Source organism: Pleurodeles waltl, chromosome 1_2 (genome assembly GCF_031143425.1).
Source record: "Pleurodeles waltl isolate 20211129_DDA chromosome 1_2, aPleWal1.hap1.20221129, whole genome shotgun sequence".
In the NCBI taxonomy this organism is placed as follows: Eukaryota; Metazoa; Chordata; class Amphibia; order Caudata; family Salamandridae; genus Pleurodeles; species Pleurodeles waltl.
In genome coordinates this window covers 1,118,313,296-1,118,338,054 of record NC_090437.1, presented here as the reverse complement: position 1 = coordinate 1,118,338,054, position 24,759 = coordinate 1,118,313,296, and the positions used below count along the sequence as shown (strand labels likewise).

Genomic DNA, 24,759 nt, shown 5'->3' with positions numbered 1-24,759 from the left:
CTGCCTCTGCAGCCTGTGGTGCAGTTTTAAACTATCATTGCGACTTGGCAAAATAAACATTTTGCCACTCCTAAACCTTCCATTTTAATACATATGAGTCACCCTTATTGTAGGCCCTAAAGGCTCATAGGACAGGGTGCACTGTATTTAAAAAGTAGGACATGCAAGTTTATGTTTCACATGTCCCAGTAGTGAAATCCCCTAAAGTCAGTTTTTCACTGCTGCAAGGCCTTTCTCTCCCACTAACATTGGGTTATCTTATTACACTTAATAAGTAACAACTTAAGTTTGGTAGCAGATAGAAAATTGTTGTGTATTTCTCCCAGACAGTGTGATAAAGGGGACTAGGTGTTGGCAGGATGGTTGGGGCGGAGCTTTTCCTGCCCCACCTACACTTCAAAGGGCTGTTTCCAGCACACATGCACACTGTAGTGGATCCCATTTAGTTTTTATTGGGAATCAGGAGTTTGCTTAGCCTTCTGGCTTGCAGGCCTGTGCCCCCACCTAGTGACTTTTAACCTACTTAGCCTGCTCTGTTTTAACACATTTATTTAATTATTTCTTCCAAGATGGCTGCCATGTTTATAGTTAGGAAGATGTTTTGATTTCATGTGTGCCACTCTGTGAAAGCGTCACTATCAGCATCAAAGACAAGTGATGTACGTAGATATTCACATCATATCCCTTTCCCCCTTACGTGTGACAGGAACATAATGTACTTTTGGAGAGAATTGTCTATATAATTGCCGCCCTAAGCATGCCTTCCTATCTATTGTTTGGGAACATACCTACATCAGGGGTCCTACAAGATCTGTATAAATACATCTTATGCAGACAAGGTTATCAGAGGGATTCCTACCACATGCCATCAACGCTATCTATGCTGCATGTCACCTTGATGTAGAACCAGCCTTCGTGTCCCCACAGAGTCTGATCTAGAGACCTCATTCCAAGGTAACAAGGGTTGGGGGGCTCTTCTCATGGACATGGTACTAGCAGATTAGGTTTAACACACCTTGCTCTCTTTAGGTTAGAGATTAGGTTCTCCATGCTAGGGTATTAGTGCCTATTTCACATTTCATATTATTGCAAGATGGTGGGGCTCTTTATATTTACGACTCTCCTTTTTACAATTCTGTTTCTTGCACTCTTCGTTATCCTAATCATTGCAGCTCATACATTTTACAGTAGATTGCAGTCTTGTTAATAAAACCCATTGAAAACCTGACTGCATCTCCTTCATTGCTTGCGTGTGAACGAGACTTGTTGCTCATGTGAGAAAAGTATAATCTCCGTTTAACCACGACTCCCCTAAGATACCGCACTCTTGAGTCGGTGCGTAAAGGCTGCCAGAAATCACCTTTTACTGTTTGGGTTTTTGATGAGGTATTGCTTGTGAGCTGGGAGGTTTGCAGTTTGTTGTAGGATTAACCTAGTCGTCAACAAACAAAAATGCTGTCATCCCAAAACAGTCTTGCCTAGAGCAAGAGTCCAACTACGACAAAACAAAGTAACCTGATATCAGTCTTTTGTCACCCCAGGTTACTTGGAGGCTTGACAGGGGAAGGGACGAACTTTCCAGAACCAGATGTGGGGTTAGTATATGGTATACTCCCACTTCAGAGGTATAGATATTGGACCTCCTAAACCATCTCTTCAGATCACTACTAGACCTGTGGAAGACGCAGAAGAAGGACTGCCTTGCTGCTAGAAGGCCTGCCCAACTGTCTGGGGAAGGGAGCCTGAACCTGCTACTTGAACCTAGAACCACTAGACTCACTTTAAGGGCTAACTGGTTGACCACTTGTGTGAGCTGCAGGGACATAAGGTCCACAGAACTGTCCAGCATCTGCCCAGCTGACCAGACCTGCAACTGGAATTGCCTGAGCCATGCTGGTCTCTGCTAGAGTCTCTGATCCCCAAGAGGTGTCTTCCTAACTCCTAGACCCGTGGCTGGCATCAGAGAACACTTCTCTATAAAGAAAGGTGAAATCCTGAAGTTTTGGGCTCATGACTGTGAACAGGCCTGCTTGCACCAAGACTCTGTAACCTGCGGTGACCATCAACATGAAGCTCCAGTGAGCCTGACTCCTTGTGCTACAGCAATGCCTGGTAAAGTGAGATCTGCACTACACACTACAGCAACGACAACTTGCGGTGGCCGCCATGCGAAGGCCCAGCACTGACCATATGCAATGCTTGACGGATCTTCGCCCTTCATTGATGACTGTCAGTGATGACAGACCTGCTCTTCATGCTACAGAGAAGACTATCCTTGATGCTCTCCCTGTCCCTTGGGCCTCCTCCACTGCTAACTGGACTCTTCGCGCCAGACTTTGAGAAGGTAACTTTTCCAGTGGGACTAACCTGGTCCCTGTACCTTGCCCATGCTCCATTGCGGTCGGCCTGAACTTGTAACTTTCTCTCAGTCTGGCAGGACCAGATGACCGTGAGTGGCACTTAGTGCTTTTAGTACTATAGTTACCTAAAACATTGAAATTCAATATGGCCGGTTTTACTGACTATTTTTTTTTGTTTTGGTCTAATTTTGACTATTATAATTTAGCCTATTTTTCTGAATTTGTCTGGGATTTTTCTTGTGTTGTGTTTTTACTTTATTACTAGTTGAGCGCCGCATGAATACTTTACACAGTGCCTCGAAGTTAAGCCTGACTGCTTTATGCTAAGGCATCAGAGTTATTTGGCGGCTTCTGTGCTTGACTTTGACAAGGATTATGGTTGTTGCCTAATGGGGCTTCCATTCCCCCATCAACCAATGACCCAATACATAGTTCCAACCTCTGATGTTGTTACTCCTGCTTCTATCTTTTTTTTATTTTTAAGAAGGGCTTTATAATTTTTTTAATTGATTTTGTTATGTATTATATCTTCTATTGGCATCCAATGCCTCAATCTCTCCAGATAAAACTTTTCTCACTATCTCTAATGAGGACACGAAATACATTCTCCACACTGCCTGGTATTCATCCGATAATGCCATTAAAACCTTGCTGGTGAGAAGGTGTTCAGCTTTATCCCTGACATATTTGAAGGAAAAACCATATCACTGCTGATTTTATTAAGATTCATCAATTTGTCTGTATGTTCTATTTAGTTGAGTAGTGAGACATCCATAAGGCTAATACCTGCACCACTGCATTGTTACTTACATTGTTCAAGTTGGAAATTTACAGCACTGAGATTGGAAGTCTCAAGTGGTGGTTACAGAACGTCCCTTCAACACAGGAGCCTCCTAGTTCTTGCCTGACACCATATACATCAGTGAGTTTCAGCATGACACATATTGATGAAGGTGAAACCGTGTGCTATGTGATGACCACCTGGGACCAGCAACTGCATGTAAGACTGTGTACACAGGGGGTAGCAGCCCAGTGAAGAGGCCAGATTTTGTGAAAAGCAGTGCCCACCATTTGTGTCCAGATTCCCTGACTCCACAGGTTGGACTCTATGCTGTTCCTCTTGCATACCTGCTCAAGATCAGATATTCCCTGCATGCCTCTGTAATGCGCCATTAGGTGGAGATATCCTTCGGAGCAACGGTCATCCCATTCGGTCCATAGTCCTTTCCCTGGGAGAGCTGGGATCCAAAACTGCTTAGTCCTGATGTGCAATGGGAGGTTGGTATACTGCACTGTTATCAACATCTGCCTCCCCCATACCTTCCTTATCTCCTCTTCCAAGTCTGGTTCCCTCATCTCATGTCTCACTCCAAGAAGAAGAAACTGTATTAGATCCACCTGTTACTCCATGGAAGCTATCACCCTGGGCCGAGCTATATTCCTAGGAGGTTTTAAAGAGGTGAAAGATTCATCTTCCCATCAAGCATAGGAAAGCTACTCCAAACATTGTGTTAGCCAGGGAAACGTAGGCTGTCTATGCAAATTGAGAGGGTCAGAAGGAGTTACAGGAGCACCACTGCACTCTTCTGTTCAGTCTGCCATCATAGCGTTGCCTCCCAGGAATTTAATTTTATTATTTGACTGTCCCAGTAGGTAGTCTGGGTGAAAACATGACCACCACTACTTCCTTTATAGATTGGCCAGAAAATGTGAAATAAAGCATAACAATTATTTTACATAATGCCAAGAAGCCATTAGAAAGGTATCTTTGGAGTTTAGTTGGTATTTAGTAGCTAAGATATTTATTTCGTATCAAATGTATATCACAAGTAAAATCCTAGTGTAAAATACAACATCAGCAGTTCACCCCAGTAAAAAAACAAGAGAACCATTGTTCATTAAGCACATTGGCCCCATCTCGCTACCCCTTTCAGTCTCTGTAATTTACATGGAGTCGTATGTGTCTAATATACAAAGAAGCTTCCAAAATTCAGTTGAAATAAAATACAGGCAAAACTGCTATTATAGTCAGATGATGTAACCACATGTACAGCTAATCCAACCAATCAATAGTCAGGTTTTACAAATGGTGGACTCAGTCAATAGTCTCTTCTATTAAGAATGTTTTTGAGCAGATAGGGGGTCATTACGACCCTGGCGGCCGGCAGTAAGGTGGCGGTAACACCGCCAACAGGCTGGCGGTGTACCGCCAGCAATTATGACCGTGGCGGAATTGCCAAGGCCATACCGCCGGCCCCTCCAATATCCCGCCAGGATTCCGCCTGACGGTCATAATCCCCAGGGCAGCGGTGCAAGCACCACTGCCCCGGGGATTATGAGTCCCCGACCACCAGCCTGTCCGTGGCGGTACACACCGCCATTTAAACGCTGGCGGTAAGGGGACTTGGGTTGCCCCTGGGGGCCCCTGCACTGCCCATGCACTTGGCATGGGCAGTGCAGGGGCCCCCAGGCATAGCCCCGTCGCGCATTTCACTGCCCGAATTTCGGGCAGTGAAATGCGCAATGGGTGCTACTGCACCCGCTGCACATCAGCATTGCCGCCGGCTCTATTACGAGCCGGCAGCAATGTTGATGTGACATTTCCACTGGGCCAGTGGACGGTAACACTGTTAACGTCCGCTGGCCCAGCGGAAATGTCATAATAGGGAGCCAGGAATAACGCCAGCAATGGTGGTATTCTGTCTCCCGCGGCCTCAGCGGTCTTTTTACAAGACCGCCGAGGTCATAATGAGCCCCATAGTCTTCTGGGATGAAATTAAGGCCACCACTTTTTAAAGTAGAATACCATACTCAATTTTCCCGGACCAAGCAAAATATGACAGTATCAAAATCTGAAGTGAAGTGAAGAGGGTGTTTCCAATTAATTCTGAATTACTTAGCAAATAGATTGTTAAATCACTTAAAATGTTAAAGAATCTAATTCTATGGAATGTGGTCAAAAGGATTACATTTCCTGGATTCTAAGGCAAGTCAGCACGAGGAATATCATGCTTGTTCTTAACTTTATTTCTGATGGCAGAAAAACTGTCTGAGCAAAACAAATCAATTTTCTCGGGCCAAGGGAAAAAGTAATAATTGAATTACAATACTCCAAATCAGCATAAGAAGGGGGGTACTAAATACCCAGTTGTCCAGGACCAAAAATATCCATCTCCCTTTCTTTGCTGAGGCATGAGTGCCACAAAATAGTCAATCAAATTAGAACTAGAATCTGTGGATGACCAGATTAGGATAAGTAGATTGTGGGTAGAAAGGTAGTGAGTGAGTGAGTCTGTTGAAGAATGGGCACTCCACAATTATGGAAAAATGCTGTTGAGGTACAGTGGAATTTTTCAGAAGTGGTAGTAGACTTAAAAGATCCTAAGTGGAAGCTGTTGCCTAGAAACAGGTTGGACAAACCTTAGAGTTAAAACCAGTACATATGAGGAGACAGACCATAGTTTATTTTAGAACAGAAGGAAGCAGAAAAGGGACAGATGGCAGACTGGTCTTTACAAATTAATCTGGTGTGGAGATGCAGGAGAAAAGGGCAAATATGTGCAATGGGCGTTACAGGATATGGGGTGAAATGGCAGAGTTGGGGATACACTAGCCAACTGGTGATAGTGGTTCTTATATTGTAGATCGTAGAGTAAAACTATTTGGAAAAGTCCTTAGCTGATAAGTTAAAATGCTTGCTAGTTGTGTGGGGGAGAACAGTGCATTGATTATTTGGAGACCAATTTAGGATAAGGCTGGAGAAATGCGATACAATCCTAAGACTTTACTGTCAGGATCACAGTTTAGTCAAATGTTGTAAGGGATCAGATAGCTGTAATTGGGGTTTCAGTGAGATGAAGGGAAAAGGGACATTCCAAAACAGGCCATAGTGTTCACTTATGGTCTTTGAAGGAATCAAGTTCAAGTTTATTATTTAAGATTTGAAACTCCTAAGAGGTCCACATTAAGACAAGACATCATATTAAAAACTAGAGCATAAAAGGCCAATAAACATAAAAAATGAGAAAATATTACAAATAAAGTTACTCATTATATGAACTGTCATATGCTTTATAAATTATTAATATAAATTTAAAAATGCTGTAAAACAAAACAAAACATTTAATTGGGAGAAATATAAAATAATTTAAGAGCTTCTGATGATCGCACTGTAAATTTTATGAAAAGAGGTTTGTTTCGGACATTTTTGCAATAGCAGCAAAGAAGGACTGACAAATAAAACATGTTTTAGACCTTGAACACCAGTTTGAAACAAATCACTGATATTCAAAGTGTCACACCATTTATTAGTTAGATCCTTTAACGGACGTATGTCTAGTGTCAAAGTGTAAAAACGCTTCACCCCATGGGGTAAGTTCCAAGCCAGATACGGTTCCGTTTTTTTAAACGTAGCAGAATCAGTCAAAACATCAAATCTCCTTTTGACTACAGAACCTTAAGTACAGTTGGTGGCTTTTATGCAAAGGAACATACTTTGAACAGTGTTTCAACAGGGGGAACGATAAAGTAAGAATTGTATTTATATCTAACTCCAGGTGTTACAAGGCATATTTAAAATTTCTAAAAAAAACTACGATTACTCGCTCAGTGTAAGAAGAACCTCTTTGTATATATGGTGCTTTAATGAAGATGCATCATTATGAAATAGGCAGAGAACTCACCGATTCATCCCTACTAGGCCTTGTATAAAACAGCTCTTAATCCCAAACTAACCTTAAGGCAGCAGTGGATGCCACTGCTACAGGAAACTAAGCGTTTTAAGATTTGCCCTTCAGTTCGAACCTAGAAACCCCAATCAGCTACATTTTTCAGTACCACTGCATATAACAAAGTAGGGGGGATCTGCGCTTGGTAGACTGCGAGCAGATGAGCAAAATGACACTTATTTACAACCTTGTAATATGTGCCTAACCCACTCGCTTGGGATTGCGCCTACCCACATTATTCGATATGTAGTCAGAATCACTTATGGGACTATAATTTTCCTGAAAAAGCGATAGGATTTTACTCGATGTAACTTCTGGGAGCCCAAAAACCACATAAAATTGATCTTTTTACGTGTTTTTCCACAAAAAACATAATACTTGAGATTTTGAGGCATTTATCTTCTTGTAACGCTGATCAACATAGCATTTGAGAGTTGTCAGATGAGTTATTAACTCTTTCAGGGTGGGAATCAAAGACTAAAATATCGTCAGCACATAATAAACAAATCAAAAAATGCCCTCCAAAACTTGGCGCAAAATCATAGCTCTTTGATAAGGCACTGGGCAGATCGCAAATATAGAGCAAAAATAATAACAGGGACAATAAACACCCCTGTTTCAATCATTGTTGATTGGAATCTCGGATGATAAACCCTGATCGCCACCCATCCAGTGCTATAATCAAATGTAACAGATTAGCTGGGATGCCTAGATTAGATAGCTTCTTCCACAGAGTTGGACGATCAGCCTTTTCCAAGGCTGTGGAGAAGTCTATGAAGGCAGCATAAACAATATCCCCTCTAATCGTCACATATTTTTAATTTATTAACTGCAACACTGTGATGCTATCTAGTGTACTATGGCCTTTCCTGAAGCCAGACTGTTCCAACGGAATGATCAAATTGACCAAGTCTTGAGGTTCTCTATTAGACTTTTAGTAAAGACCTTGCCAACTGCATCAAATAGCACAATTTGTTGATAATTTGCGGGACAAGATCTATCGCCCTTTTTGTGTACCCGCAATGGGGGCACTGTACTTTTTAAATAAGTGTTCAAATACAGGTTGCAAGGTTCTTGCTTAATCACTGAGATTGAAACCTCATCCAAGCCCCACTGCGCCCGAGGCTCGTAATGCCCTGATAAATGTCTCAATCTCAGCTGCTGAAGGGGGACCATAGATATCAGCTTCTCTATTATATTTGGGCAAGATATCTTTTTCAAAGGGGGCAGTATTAGAATTTTCTGCATTTAAGGAAAGAATATAACCTCTCCATGTTGTCCCGGAGATGGGAGGTGGGAAGGAGATCTTATTGGTACTGCAACATTATGCAACAATTGCCCAACATTTGCGAGACATTTTCAAAAGACAACGTCTCTGAAATCAATTCAAATCTTTGAAGGAATCAGAACTGTGTGATGAGGCAAGGTCAATGCATCCTTGATGATATTAGGCTTCCACTGAATGAAAGTCGATTTTTTGCTGAAGATGGGTGGAAGAGAGAGACTTTTAGGGTCAGGTGAACTGAGGAAAATTGATCAAAAGTTTGTTAACAGAGTTGAATAAAATTGGAGATCTGTGTGAGGTGTTGGCAAGAAAGTGCTCAGAAAGAAATTGTGAGTAGAATATATTTTGTTGTGGAGCATATTTTGCATGTGTGGGATTTATAATGAAGCTCAAGCCTTCAAGTACGACAAACGGAAATGAGGTTCACAACTCACTAAGAAATATGTCAAGGTCATCAAATACAGGGAGTGAGGGAAGACACTGACAAAGGCGAGTAGGTTTGTGAGAGCTTCCGCAGAGATAACGTTCATGATAGACAAAGGTGAGACACCATCCTGACAGAAAGTGGCTTTGAGGGAGTTGAGTATGTCAGCAAGATCTGCGAGAAACAGGGCTTTAAAGAATGACCACTGTGGAATTCTATGAGAAGAGGTAGGTGAAAGAGAAGCAGGCTCGGTGCTGTATTTTTTACAGGATATGCTGTGTTTTTTTTACTGAAGAAGAGGTTGAAGCCATTGCACTTTTCTAGGGAGTTTGTGATAGGAGGGCCAGGCAGAGGCTTATCTTGAAGAATACAGGAAGGAAGATATGGAGAAGAAGACTCTGAAGTGGTCAGAAATGCTGGGTAAAAGCTTTCTAGTGAGCACATTCAACTTCCATATATGTATCGATTCATAAAACTCTTGGGTTCCATTGAAATTGTAACTGGAATATTTAACATTAATTGCAAACCATCTAGGTTTTGCAAATCCTGCGGTCATAATAATCCAAGAATAAGGCACTTCTTATCAATCGCGTACACGTTTTCTAATTGTCTAGCACTGATAGGGAGTTTGCATTTGGCTTTCTGCTTGTGAGCCTAATGTGTATCCATACCAGATTATTGTTCACTGCATTAAAGTTGTGCTGAAATCCTTTACAGTTAATGTGATGTGAGGATAGGGATTAGTGAAAAACAATAATGCATGCCTACATGGGCTCTCTGACTAGGGGTTGTTCTTCCAAACTAGTGTTACAATTTGAACTCCCGATACAGCTGGATTAGCATTTTCAAAATAGAATGACATCATAACCAGCTACCAGTGACTAAACACATTTCATTCTTTTTTTTTTTTTTAACACTTTTTCACTTTGTTCATTAGTAATATAACTTAACAAGAGCCAATTCATAATCATATGCTGCGACAAAATAACAATATAATCTGTTGTACATCTTTCCACATTCACTCTCAACTAAAGGGGCAATAGAATTAATAGGAAAACTCACCCGGCTGGATATCTGAATAACGATTTGTGCTGCTGCAAGACTGCTTCTTCTGTCTCTTTGCTAAATTCAGATCCTCAATGTCCAATGATTGTCTACATCTTTTTCCTTTGGTATTTCTTTTAGGTATTTCAGGATCATTCACAAGTCTGTTTATGGACCTTCTAGATACAGTTGACACCTTTTCATGGAACATTTTGGTAAGATTGCCTAATGATTTTGAGCTGAAATTCTCTAATCTCCGAGATTTGTTTTCCAAATTGTGCTGATTGGAATGAGATCGTAATGTCCAACGTTTTATCTCACCTTTATGCAGCCTTTGATTACTCAGACATTTAACAGGTTCAGGCAAGGATTCCACTTTATTTATTTTATAGCATACTCTCTGTTTAGAAGGTCTGATTTTCTTCAAAAATACCTTGCAATCTTGAACACCTTCAAGACGATACATGTTTTCACAGGCTTCATTTGCCTTGCATCCTTTACCACCAGTCTCAACATTTTTGTCCACTTGACAAGCTTTATAGGGTTTATAAAAATCTGATTTGTTGCCCAGAGTATTCAAGTTCTGTAACTGCATCTTTTGAGGTAGCAATGCAGTACAGCATTCAGTTGTACTATGCAAATACGGCTGCTGGACTGCTAGTGTGTTTTCTCCCTGAAGCAATTTATCACTGGTATTATCAGGCACATCTTTCTTACTTTGGCAAACATGCGTTGGGGTTATTATTTCAGATTTCCAAGCAAGAGATTGCTGAATATGCGTTTTACTCTGGCGTTTCAATTCCCGTTTTCTTGACCTAATAGACATTTTTGTTTTCAATTGGACTAGTGCAGTTTTATTTTTCCCTTTACATCCATCCTTGTATCTGGCCTCGTTAGGTAGCAATTGTGATTTTGAAGGTAGCACAAAAGATTTAATTTGTTTGACAGATATTCTAGAACTGGAGTCCGATTTCTGGACAGCTTTTTTACTCTTCCTGTTACTAATCAGTTCAAGAGAACTATGTGCGTTTTCTTTCCTTCCCATTGTGAGAGACTTTGTTTCTGTTGTTTGCATAAACCAAGAACAGATTGCTTCCATGTCACATTTTCTTTGAAAAAGCATTTTCACAGGCGATAGTTCAGGCTCTGAGAGAGAAAGAGAGTCTAATACCTTCAATAAATTTGTTTGTTCAGTAGGCTCCTGTTTTATAGAAATATGCTTTTTAGATTCAATTTCGTCTACCTCTAACCAGGTTTCTGCCAACTGTTTAAATCTCTTATTTAGCTCCTCTAGCAAAGCATCTTTTGAAGCTGAAACAGTCCACCACCGAAGAGCACTGTGAGACTGGAAAATAGGATCAGCTGACACTTCAAATACAGAACCAAATTTGTCAAATGCACCCCCATTTTGTATACACGTTGGCGGTATTACTTCTGGAGTATGTTTGAATCCCTGATTCCCAATGGATTCATTAATCTCACTATTGCAGGTCTTTGTTTCACTTAATTGATGTTTGTATGATCTATGTAGCAATGCGTTTCTGGGAGAGAAAGCACTAGAAGACGCTACAGCATGTAAAAAAATGGCTGAAGGTATTTTTTCTCTAATAGATTGTCTTAACTTTATTTCTTCTTTTGTGGTTGTTAAATTGTTTGCATTGCATGATCCAAATCTGGGAGAGCAACGCTTGGTACTATCCTTTAAGTTTGCTGTCTTGCACAGTTGGGCCTTTTCTTTATGCAAACTATGTTCTACAACGTTCTCTTGACCCTGAGAAGACATGGAGCTGTTTAGACTCACGGTCCTTTTCTGAGTGGAAAGCCTATTTACAGTCACTGAGATGCCAGAGATTTTGACTTTTTGTGGTCTTCCGGGCTTTCTAATCACAGTGGCAGACATTTCATTCATATTTGTGATTGGGTAATGCAAACCTGGTCTTTCTTTAATTGGACCAACATGATTATAGGCATTTCCTGACATCATGTTTTCAGCAGCTGGACTTGGGGCAGCATATATTTCATGTAAAGTGTTCTCTTTTTCTGAAATATGCGTTAGATGTTTTTCTTGACTGGTAAAACTAACATGATGTAAGGTTGCTGTACTTGGTACCTTGTTTTTATCTTCTAAAACCTGTCTCCTGGTTCTTCTTGATCTTCCAAAAACCACAGTTACTATAATATTTGCATTGTTAATATTTTCACTAACACCACAGCTGCCATTGTTGTAAGTACTGACAGGTTCATTTGTTTTATCAACACTTCCAGTGAACTCAATTTTAGGCTTTGGTGGCCTTCCAATTGGCCTCTTAGTATGCTTGACATTTTGTGGACCTATTTTTCTGGGTCTCCCAGGTTTTCTTTTGAGAACAGCCTTTTCTATGTTGCTAGATGTATCCATTGTTTCTTCGCTTTCGTTGCAATCTTTATGTTCTATTTTATCTGTGAATGGCATTTCACGATCACACACTCTTGATTCTTCAGAAAAGGTTTCATTAAACATAGCATTACTGGCCTGTGTACAAACACGATTTGTTCTCTCTCGTTCCGTCTTACCTAGAGATTTCATTGCAACGAATTCTGCAGACCTTTTGAAAAGATAAAAGCTAACATTTCTAGTGGATGATAAATCAAAAGAACTTAAAGTGTATTTCACACCTTCTTTGCTATCAGCTTGTGAGACAAACATAAGCTTTACAGGACTGGAGTACGCTGGATGGTTCCAAGTTTTAGATCTCATCTTTCGCCCCTCGCAATTAGTAGTCAATACCCCAGAGCCACAGTGAAGAGATTTTTTCATTACCATATGATCAGTAGCTAGTGTATTATCTGAAACAGTTTTAATAGTGCTTGCACTATCATTTGATAGATAATGTTGCATCAAATTTACTTTTTCACATGCACCATAATTACATTGCCTTTTCCATGATTTTTTGTTACTCTCAAGAGTATCTTTAGTCTGCTTTTTTGACATTTTGCACTTCCCAGAAGAAGAACGTGCAGTGAACCTCTTGTTTCTTAAGTGCATTGTGTCTTCTAAACGTTCAACAACTACCTGCACATGTGCAATCTTGGCAAGTTTGCTTGGATCCACGTTCGTACATCTTTTACCTTCAAGATTATTTCCAATTTTCGTATTTTTCAAATTTACATATTTTTGATGCTTAACAGGTACATCGGTATCCACATATTCAGAGTGCCCCATGCGAGCCAAAATACTATTTTTGTTTCTTCCAAAAAGCTTGTCCCTATTGTCTTTAAAAACATTTAGTTTTTCCGTAGAAGTGTGTTCCAAGTATTTTTTTGCTTTTGATTTTTCTTCATGTGCTATGCTACTAATTCCCTGATAAAAGGTTATCCCGGAACAGTTTTCCAAATGATGTATATCTTTAGAGTTGCCTTCAAAACTAGAGCGAGAAAGTTTGGACATTTGTGTGTCACACCTTTCCAAACATATAGATTTTGTTTTCAGAGGTAAGTGTAGATTGCTGATGGGATTCAGCAGACCAGTGTTTTCAAGTCCTCTGTAAACCTCTTCAGGGCTTTGTCCTCTTGCGGTTTTGTCTGCCTTATTTGGTACCTTAGCCTTTCTCTCAAGCACTGATAATTTTCTCACAAAGGTTTCCCCATAATGAGCAAACTCTCTCTTAGTTTGCATAGACCGGCGTCTAGAAAAACATGAGTGAGGAGAGTTTGGCTTTGGAAAGAGAGCTCTTTGACGTTTACGAAATCTGGTCTGGATAGATGCACTTTCTATGTTTGTCTCTTGTTGGTCTAGCAGTTTCATGAAATCACAGTCACTTTCTGTAGAACTCTGAACAAAACATTTAATATAGCCTCCACCTTTTCCATGATGTTCTGGCTTCTGAGTGTTTGAGAATTGTAACAAGTTTGTGGGGATCTCCAAGTTTTGCGTTTCTATCGAGTTAAGTTTTTCGTTAAATCGGTCCAGTAAATCCTGGAAAATAACATTATCACTTTTATCAAATGTTTCATTATTTAAAGATTGACTTTTGCCTTTAACATCTCTGTTCAGAAATCCATAATTATTGTACAAGTTACCTCCTTTGTAGCCGTCTGCTGGCAGGAGAAGTGGAGGCTGACTGATGCTCGATTTAAGTCTGTTGGTTTCCCAAGCTGAAGGTGCGTGTACATTTTTTTTCACATTTTCAGACTTAACAATCTCTGCAGGTGATAATGGTGGTGGCGAAGGACTTGGAGTTCTGTTGCATTTTCTAATGCTTTTCGACACATCACAGGCTACTGAAGGGAAGTCCTTTCTTTTACGTGAACATTTTTTCAAGGACTGTTCACAGCAATTCAGAAAATTAGAGCTATCACATAAACCCTGGTTCAAAAACTTCTTAAAGCTTCCTAAGTGTACAGTTTTGCAAGACAAACGTAAATTATTTATGCAAATAGAGAGTGGTTTCAAAACTGGCTTTATATTTTTAAAACGACACCGTCTTGTATGCCTATGCTCAATAGAATTACATATTAGGCCTTCCACTTGGCTGCCCAAACTTCGATTTTGTGAGCTAACGTGAGATTTGGTGCAATTGCATATTAAGGAACACACATTTTTTCCATGAAGTAAAAATTTCAACATATTCAAAATCTGTTGCTGATGGTATCTGCATAACGAATTCAAAACTTCTTGCAATGCCGTTCCTTTTTTCAGTTCCAATGTTCCCCGTGATTGTGACAAAGTGGGATCAAGGCGTGAACGTAGCCTATAAAACAAAAATATTGCAAAACCATGTTAACATACATACCATGGAACATGGCTAATAATCCTATATTGAACAGTCGTGAAGTTCTAAACGCACTCTGCCGTACTTAAAAAATTGAAGAGTGCAACAATAGATTGTAATTAAGGGATATTTGGATATGGCTACTGTTTAAGATATTGCCAGCACATTCGGTTACATCTATGTTTATAAATATTAATTAATGTGTGGTTAAATACAAATCAAGTATAAGTTATATTTACTGATGAAAATGTCATTGTGTTGTAAATTGTGAAATGTGTTTCTTTGTTGTTGCAATCAACATCTTGTCTTGTAGCTCACGGACATGTAATGCAAGTTGTGAAAGGTGTTTTTTGTTGTTACAATTAACATCTTAACTACATGTTATAGGTCCTTATCTGTCTGTTCATTCAAAGCATTACACAAGCAGCAGAGCAATGCACTTCACAAGGGTAATATTAAATAAAAAGTGCATGTATTGCAACGAGGGTGGGCGGGGGAGGAGAAAAATAGAGGGATACAGGTCAAGAGGAAACACAACAGATTTCATACAGAAAACACACATTGGGAAAGACACCACGTCCCGCTAATGAGTCTTACTGGCTTCGTCAATGATATTTAGCCATGATGCAGCGTGGCTAATATTTCGTGTTTTGTAACAAAGTGCTATGTTGGCCAGTCATTATAATGGCGCCTGCCTACGAAATGAAATTGAAAATTTTTCCCCTTTTATTTACCTATCCGAGGTGAATTGATCAATAAAAAATTTCAAAAGGGGCTATGACTCAACTGCCACGACATTTTGTAGGCATATGGCTACAAAATGAGCTGAGTGTTTTTTAATTTTTTTTTATTTGCCAGTCCAAGAAGGATGGGTAAAAAAAAATTAGTGCCAAAAGCATTTTTATGGAGAAGTGTACTAGGAGCAGAGAGCTGACAGTAGCTGAAGCAACAGAGGGCGAGCATGGGGGGAAGCGGGTTGAATAGTACTGGCGAATGGGGACAACGTGAAGAGGTGGGTGCAGGGGATAGCAGAACGCAGGCAAGAGGGCAACATGGAGCGCTGAGGGGAAAGGACACAGAGAAAAAGGACAGCGGGGAGTGCTGGGTAGGTGAAGAGAAGCAGATGAACAACAGAACAAATTGGAGGGAAGCACACCAGTAGGACAGCTGGAAAACATATGCGCTCTCATGGAGTAGTTAAGGAAAAACAGAAAGAGTTCCCGAAGTGCAAACACTTATGGAAGAGTAGAAGGACTCAATTAAAGAGGTTATATATAGGTTATGCTCCTGGGGAGGGACAAAGACATGCTGGATCGGCTAAAACCAATTAAGCCAGCAAACACAAAGTGAGCAAATGTGAGTTAGAAAACTCAAAGCCAATGGCAAACTTTCCTAGGTAATCTTTAAGCATGTCTCTACTATGACTTCGACCAAAAGAGTGGTACTTTTGCAAGGATATTCACTGAGACAAAAGGGGGAAGTAGGAAGGTATGCTGTTCTTTATCTCTTTGTGCACTGCTTGCAGTGGGTCGTGATACTTGGGAACACTGTTGCATAGTTCATGCTTTTTGGCAGAGAATAATCCTATTATTGCCCAGCCTCAGCAGAGAAACAAGAGCACCACTATGATACCCAGTCCTCGGCACTGTTGCCTGTCAGCATGAGCCAATGAACCAGGTCCTGGTTGAAGCTTCTGAGATTGAAGTGCAGTGTGGCACGTGCACCCCCAGCAGGGCCTCGTCCTGACTAATCCCTGCCCGTATCACTGAAGTCCCTTCTAGGCCTTTCTTGAGACACCCCACAGGGGCTGCCAGAGCCACACAAGGACACCAAGCCAGAGCCTTGCATGTGGAGGAACGCTACAAGTTTCATTTCTACAACCTGGTTCCTTGTGTCAATTTACTGCAGCTACTGACACAACAGCACCGGCGGTAAGACAGCATGAAAGAGTGTCTGCAAATAGACAGCAAGGGCAGTGTGAACAAGAGAGGTTTCATGTGTGTATGAGCATGTCAGACTTGCACTGCTACATGTGCTGAATCTGCTCTGCGTGATAGAGTTATGAACTGCTGGGCTCTCACATCAGATTTATACAAACTATTTTTTAAAGGACGTCAACAGTTATTTTGTGAAGGGTTACATACCATCGAAACACTAACCACTTTACACCTCTGTCTGCCTTTATATTTGAACATCCATGGTTGTGAGAGAGCATAACGTGGCTGTGCCATTATGCATTTCAGAAGGAGAAATAAAATGCACTGGATAACATGTACAAATGTGTGTTTAAATGTATTCATGTACCCAAAGAACAAAGTCATGAACTGAAATGAATTTATAGGTAGAGACATAGAATAATCATATGCAAATCCCATGTACGCAATATTATTCCATGAGCAAATATTATGATTTCCTAGTTAATCAACATTTTCATAGTTATTCCTCATTTATACTGCCTAAGAAGTGAAATGTATGTATAACCATGTATTTGAAGGATAATTAAGGTTCAGGCCAAAATAAGCTGGAGATGAGGCCTGAAAATGCTCTTCTTGTATTTAACCTTCAACGTGAAAGTCTGCTCTTGCTGTGTATTTCTTTATTTGCAGGTGCATCAACAAGCCATCTTTTAATGAAAAGCTAATTGTTAAAGATAAGGGAGGATATGAGAAGACAGGCTTTCAAGGACAAAAGTGTTAACAATGAGCTGTGAAGGAGAACGCCCGTCTGGATTCCTGAAGACGAGAAAGATCCAATGTTGTCCTTATGGCTGAACCAAGAGGTGGAAGCCTAATTAAAGGGTCCGATTCATGGACGTGTACAGACCATGGAAAGTTACTGGGAGTGGCTTCAACTATCTAAAGTTTGAAGGGTTACGTTTTGTTGTAGCTAGTTCGAGACGCAGACCATTCTTGCCCTTTGATTAGAGCAGACCATCAGAAACTTAGAGAGGTACAGATCTCAGTTTACTTTGATTGGCTGATGTGGCTTTATGCTACACACATCTCTCTTGCTGAAACTTCTACTGAGAATTCTGGGGTACTGACACATGGTTTAATTTTTAATATTTCAAGCTATATTATTTTAGGGTTTTTCATAGGTCATTAAGGTAGTTAAGTAATTATAGGTTCCATTGTTAGGCCTGAGAAACAAAGCTTGAACTCGGAGCACCAAGTGTTTTTCCCTTATTTCCTGTGTAGTTGCTACTGAAGTTTTGGTTTGTTTGATGTTGATGTGTTTCAATTTTGTTTAATGCTTTAATTCACCTTTGGTCATTCTGTACTTGTATAGCATGTCTTTGAGACTCATTTGCATAGGTTTGGCTTTTGACCTTTCAGTTTGTCTCCGAGATTCAATGTGTGACCAAATGGGTTACACTGTAATTTAAGGTCAATATTTTAATGTGTTTCTCTTCACCCCTCGGAACTTAAAAAAAGATTAATTGGGCCAAGAAATTAGTAATCGGGCCAGGCGCTGTATCAGATTGTAGCAGAGGGTGGTTCTCTTTCTGAAGTGAGAACTTGAACCTTATTCTAGATTAGTTAGTCCCCAGAGTCCAATCCCTGGTGCCTATGCCCAGACCTTGGAGGATCGGTGGAGTTGCGGAAGAGTGTCATATTGGTGGCAGAGGTGTGAGTATTAATAGGGCTGTGAATTGTGGCAGTTCATGTTTAGCTTGTGCAGGTTGTGAGATTGGGTGGTGTCTTGCGGAGATGTTTCCTATGTTGCGTGAGTGTGTTGATTTGTAAAAAAGTTGAAGAGGGTATCAAGTCCGACGTGGCCTGAGATCCCGGGATAGTATTAAAAAGTGCAGGGATGGGGTGGGGACAAAATAAACATTCAATTAAAAAAAAACAACGACAACAAAAACATACCTGCCTCGCCGCTCCTCTTTCCTGGTCACTGGAGGCACAGGCTCCCATCCTTCCCTGCGGCCAGTCCTAACGCTGCAGGACGGCAGAGAAAGGATTGGTTCGAGCACTCTGGCTGGGTTCTCCCAGGCAAACTGGGAGCCTGTACCTATTCTCTCCAGCCTGGCAACACAGTGCCATGTTGGAGAGAGCACAGTGCGCATGTGCATTTGGCCGGTCTGAGACGAACGGGCAAACATACATGAGCACTGAGGGGGAGTGCTGTGCAACCACCCTTTGTCCCGGTCATCCCATGGCTTTGCCCCTTTACCAATAAAACAATAAGAAACACAGTTTATTATTGTTTTATTGTTAAAGGTTTGTGGCAGCTGCTGCTCACGGAAGGGGGCGACGCTCCTCTGCCATAGATGAGGAGCCGCCGGAGGCCAGCAGGTTAAGGTTTTAATTCAAAGTGTTTGGAAACTTTCTTGTGTGACTGAAAACTGTTGATTCTTTAGTGGCGCAGACAAAGGTTATTGTATTGTATTTGATATATGTGTGCGATATTGAGGAGAGAGTGTGTGTGCAGATTGTAAAGGAAGGGGAACTGCTGCAAAAGGTGAGATTGACATTATAGTGTGCCGCGCTGGTATTGGTTGGTTGGTGTGGTGCTGCACTGCTACTGGTTGACAACGTCCTAAAGGGTCACGGGGGGCATGGCCAAGACAGCTAACATGGTGGACGTGTTTTCTTAGTGCTGTGCGATCTCGCCCGTCAACTGTCCTCTTCTTGGGGTCCCCAGCCGAGGGCACTGTGGAACCACTGCTCACAGACCTGAGAGGGGCCGAGTTGCTCGCTTCGGTGAGTCAAGTGGGCCTCCCGGGGCCACACCTGCACTAGCAGAGGACTGTCTGGGGGCTGGGCCTCGCGTTGTTGCCGGCGGACCGTGTAGCCAGTGGTTCCTCACGTTTTATCCGGGCCCTCTAGTGACCTTCCCCGGCCCGCTGCACCTTTGCCCTTACCAGGGGCCGGGGGCAGCGGGAGCAGAGGGGCTTTGCTGCCCCCTTGGAGTCCCCAGATGAGGCAGGGCTGAAACGGGAAGCGGACCAGATAGGCCTCAGGCCTGAGCTGCGATCGGTGGGGGTGATGGGCTACATTACCGCTCGTCACGGTTGGCCCTACCTGCTGCCTTGGCACACTGAGGGGCCCCATGCATTTTCAGAGCGCCTCAGGTGGCAAGGGGGCACCGGATCGCCGGCCTGGTGCCAGCTGCCACTCTTCAGCCATCATTCAGCCCTACACTGCGTCCCTCCGCTTCAGCGCTCAGATCGGGGTGTGCGGGGAACGCAAATATACGCCCCTGGGCCCGGTCGACCCCACAGCCCGGTCCGAACTAACAGCACCAGAGAACCACCACTACTTACTTGCCCTTGCCGGATTGGCACTGCATCCTTCTGCTTTGGTGCTCGGATCGGGGTGCACGGGGGCCGTGGGCTGGGTTGGCCCCCACTGAGTGCATTGGAGAGGACAAGGCTCCTCTGAAGGGCCTCCATCTGTCATTGCCACCATTGATTAGCTCCCCCTGCCCTACGCCGTGTCCTGAGGGCTGCAGAGACCACTCTACATTGACCAATTGTTTCCCCCCGGCACCCCATCTTAGAGGAGAGCCCTCCTATGCTCCCTGACTTGGTGCCGAGATCAGGGTGCATGGGTTAAGCACAGAGGGCGCAGAGGTGTTTGACATGGAAGGGGCTGCGGGGGTGGCCACATCGAGATGGACTATCCACTGGTCCATCCCCCAGCGGGAACTGTCAGATAAGAGCTGCTAAGCCTTCTGTGTAGGGCAAGCTAACCCCCAGGACTACATACCTTCCCGGAGGGCTCCCGATCTGCACCTGCCGCCAGATTCGTGATCCCCAGGGGAACAGAGTGTAAAACCCAAAGTGACTGGCCACCCTACCAGGGGGAGCGGCTCCTACATCGGTGCCACAATCAAAGCGCATGGTGGAGTCTGGCTTAAATTGCCTTGGGGTGCCCGCCCCAGGTGGCCAGGGTTTGGTGATCCATCGCCCCTTTGATGGTCAGCCTCCTGGTCTCCTTCAGCAATCATACTACCCTGAATCATACCACCTGAACACTCTGATCAGCGTCTGCTGCGCCCTACTCTATAAGGGCTTTCTCTGTGATGATCACCGCAAGCTACTGGACAAAGTGTCGACCAACGGAAAGATCTTAGCCATCCTGCAGCCTCAGGGGGCTATCCAGCAGGCAGCACTGCATGACCTAAAAGATAGTGGCTCAATTGGAGGACAAAACCGATGACCTGGAGGGACGATCCTGCAGAAGCAACATACGCATCCTGGGACTCCCAGAGGGGAAGTAGGGCACAATCCCCTGTGAATATTTAGGAACCTGGCTCAAATCCTTCACTCCAGTTGTGGACCTCCCTCCCTGGTATGACCTGGAGCAGGCCCACAGGATGCCCTCCTGATGCCATACCCCTGGGGCCCCGTCTCATGCTGGCCAAACTCCTACATTTCAAAGACAGGGAGGCCATCATCCGAGCTGGCTGACGAGCGGGCCACCTACGAATAAACGGCACCGCACCATCATGCTCTTTCCAGATTACACACATACGGTGCAGCGCCAACATGCCTCCTTTCTAGAAGTGAAAAAATAACTGTGTCACCTGGGGGATACAATATTCCCTCCTGTACATGGCATGCCTAAAAAAAAATAAAAGGAGCAATGGAACAACCATCTTCTTCATGAACCTTCAGGAGTCGGTCCTCCCCCGCCTCTAAGGCATTTACGGCTCAGCGCTGGGGAAGGTGAATTCTAAATCCTCAGCCTGTTCATCAACATAGGCTTCACAAAACCTTGAACAGATCATAGCGGACCGCAGAAGGGCCCTGCAGGTGGCAGTGAAGCTGAGCCCCTTGCCGGATGCAGCTGATGACGACAAGGGGCTGCATCTTTTCTACTCAGATGAGGACACAGAGCATTCTCAAGACTCCTACAAGGCCACGCAGTCCCCCAACCCCCACTGGTGACACTGCAAACAGAGGATACTTTAATATAGAACCACCCCCCGGATCTATTCCTTCATCAAGCGGCAGTGAGCACATATAATCTTATGGCAGGAAATGCATATAACACAGGAGGAACTAGGACACCTGCACAAGCAATGGTGCAGCCAAATCTACGACACAACACACTCTGCCTATGCTAGAGGTGCCCTAATATGAGTCCATCCTGGTGTTCCAATCCAAGAGTTACACTCTACAATCGACAAAAGAAGCCCGCTATGTCCTATTGGAGAGATACCCAGCCCTTGCTTGTCAGTAGTATATGTGCCCCTAACACCAATCAAGGCCTCTTTTGGGACTCGCTCTCTACTATCATTGCACACAAAACACATATCCCGTGGGTCCTGGGTGGAGATTATAACTGTGTACGTGGCCTTACTCTGGATAGATTGTACCCCGGCTGCCTCGTACTCCCCCATATAAGCAAAAACACCTTTTTAGCCCAAGGATACATCACTGGTTTTTAATAGACGTGTTGCGCACACTGAACCCCACCGACCTCCTTTACTCTTTCCACTCAGCCGTGCATAACCTCTATGTGAGACTAGATAGGTTCCTCTGTTCTCAGACGCTGCCTCCATCCCTCCACTATTCCGACTATCTTGGGCGAGTTGTTTCTGACCATGATGTCCGCACATTAGGCATTCAGTGGTCCACCCCCCTCCCACCGGTTCCTACGTGGATATTACCCAGGGATTGCTGGAAGATCCGGTGTTTGACCAGGAGCACATCAGGCACTACTTCTTGGAGAACACAGGCACAGCCTCTTCCCAGGCATCTGAGTGGGATGCTTACAAAGTCACCATTAGGGGGCTCTGTATACACAAGATAGTGGGCCTGTGCCGCACTCTGGAGGCGGACATAGAAAAAACTGAGCACCAACTAGCTGACCTCAGTAAAGCAGTAGGCCAGAGTGGACCATTCATAGACAGTGAGGTGGATGGCCGTCCATGTCATTTCTGGTTGACACTGATGTTACCCGTTCTACCTTGAGAACAGTAGAAGTTCCAGACCTACCCCTCTCAGGAAAAACAGTCCAAGTTATAGATGACAACTCAAGAAACTTCCCAATTTTAGTGAAAATAGGGTCTTGTGATGATAAACACAATTTATAATATACACTTCCAGCTCAGTGAATTTTTGGGATGGGATTTGCTGTCCAAATTGAACTGTGTCATCTTTTGTATGCCAGCAGGCATTGAGATATAGACACATGACGAGGACGCTGTTTTTAAAATAACTAGAAATGGGTCACATTACACTTTTCTGACTCTGTTACAGTTGATGATTTGCCCTCAGATTTAAAGCAGACAGTTAAACATGAAATGTGGGATTTTTTGATTAAAGGTGTTGACCATGTCTGAATTTCTGTCAAACCAAGAATACCCCAATACAATTTGACTCCTGAAATGATTGCTAGGATAAGTCTTGTAATTGATTCAGCAGGGAATACTGCAGGAGATATTGGGTAGTCCTTGTAACTCTCCCATTAAGGGCCTTCAAAAATCCAGCGGTAAATACAGGATTGTCCAGGACCCACAAAAAATAAATAACATTGCTCCTCCTTGTTGCCCTGGGGTACCGAATCCAGCTGTGATATTGTTTCAGATTCCATGTGAGGCTGAGTGGTTCACAGTTATTGATCTATGCCAAACCTTCTTTTTGAAACTGTTGTTTTGGATAACCAATTCCTCTTTGCTTTACAGTTCGGAAAGCATATTTTGGCATGATGCACAGTCCCACACTCTGAGAGCCCTCCCGTCTTCAACCAGGTTTTACAAAAAAATCTGGAATCTCTGGTTATGTCCTGTAACTCAGTTCTGATTCAAAACATCAACGACCTAATGGTGGTGTCGAGTACTCAGGAAATTTGCAAAAACAGGACACTATTGCGTTGTTGAACCCCTTGGCTGGGAATGGACATAAAGTATCCCAGGGAAGTTGCAGTATTGTCAAACAAAGGTTCAATATCTTCGACACCACATGGAGAAGGGAGCAAGAAAAGTGTCACAAGAGAGAATTTCAGCCATTTTGAGAATGAGTGCACCAACCACACAGACAGAAGTCAGGATGCTCCTGGGAAAGGTGTGTTGGAAGATCGCTCTGTCTATACTATACCAGCATGAGATATAGTGTGCACAAAATCCAGCCATTCCCCAGAGGCTTAACATAAGCTAAAGTAGATAATTCTAATGCTCTCTTTTGTGGTAGTGTGGTCAAGCAGTTAGGCTTATCAGAGGGTAGTGCAAAGCATTTGTTGTACACACACAGTGAAGAAATGAGGCACACACTCAATGACTAACTTCAGGCCAATTGTTTTTATGTAGCAAAAATATATTTTGAACTTTATTACTATAACCAGAGGAACTTTGTTGCAGGTAAGTACAGTTGTCAAAAGGTATCAAGCATATGTATCAAATGCTTTGTGTTTGCAGATAAAGCAGTTTACAAGTAAGTAATACTTTTCTTTTTCAAAAGTTGACATAGTGCAATTTTTCAAAGGAGTCACTAGAGTCCTGGGGGGGAAAAGTGTTAGCACAGATAACAGGTAAGTACACGACTTACGACTCCAGTCTTTGGGGGATAGTATGTCCACAGGTCAAAGTTTAGGCTGACCCCAAACGTGCACTACCAGCAACACAAGGCCGGCTGGGTGCAGAGGTCAAGGTTGGCATCGGAGTTACAATGGAATCCTATGAGGACTGAGGGTGCTCAGGAGAAAGCAGATTGCATGTAAGTACCCACAGTTCCAGGACACAGGCCTGGGGGGTTTAGGTCAGAACCAGGGGGCCACAGGATCACACCAAAAACACACCCTCAGAGAAAAAGGGGCAGCTGGGTGCAGGGTGCAAACACAGAGCTGGGCACCCAATGATTTTCAATAGGGGGACCCCGGGGGTCACAGGAGATGCTGTATGTTGGGTCTAGGGAATTGGTTCTGGGACACCAAAGGCTGAACAGGTAGGGGAGGCGCCCGCTGGATGTTGCTGGGCCAACAGTCAGATGCCCCAAGGCAGGGGACTGCGGGTGCAGGGGTCTCCTTGGACATCGGTTATCTTCGTCGGATCCGGTCACAGTCAGGGTGAGTCCTCTGGATTCAGGCTGCAGGCGTCGTCATGTTGGCCAAGAATGGTCATCCCAGGATGGACTCAAGGATGGAATCTACTGGGCCGTTGGCAGGGCTTGCGGATCCGGGGCGGTTTTGGAGTCCTTTTTGGAGGTTTCTTATGG

General features: G+C 43.2%; 1 protein-coding gene across 4 annotated transcripts in view; it reads right to left on the bottom strand.

Moving 5' to 3' along the window:
- Window positions 1–24,759, bottom strand: part of LCORL (ligand dependent nuclear receptor corepressor like) — a 538,841-nt gene that overhangs the window by 92,463 nt on the left and 421,619 nt on the right. For all 4 annotated transcript variants that reach the window (XM_069202178.1, XM_069202177.1, XM_069202179.1 and 1 more), the window contains one exon: window positions 9,859–14,570. In XM_069202178.1, coding sequence (XP_069058279.1) covers window positions 9,859–14,570 — 4,712 coding nt within the window. The remainder of the gene's footprint in view (window positions 1–9,858; window positions 14,571–24,759) is intronic.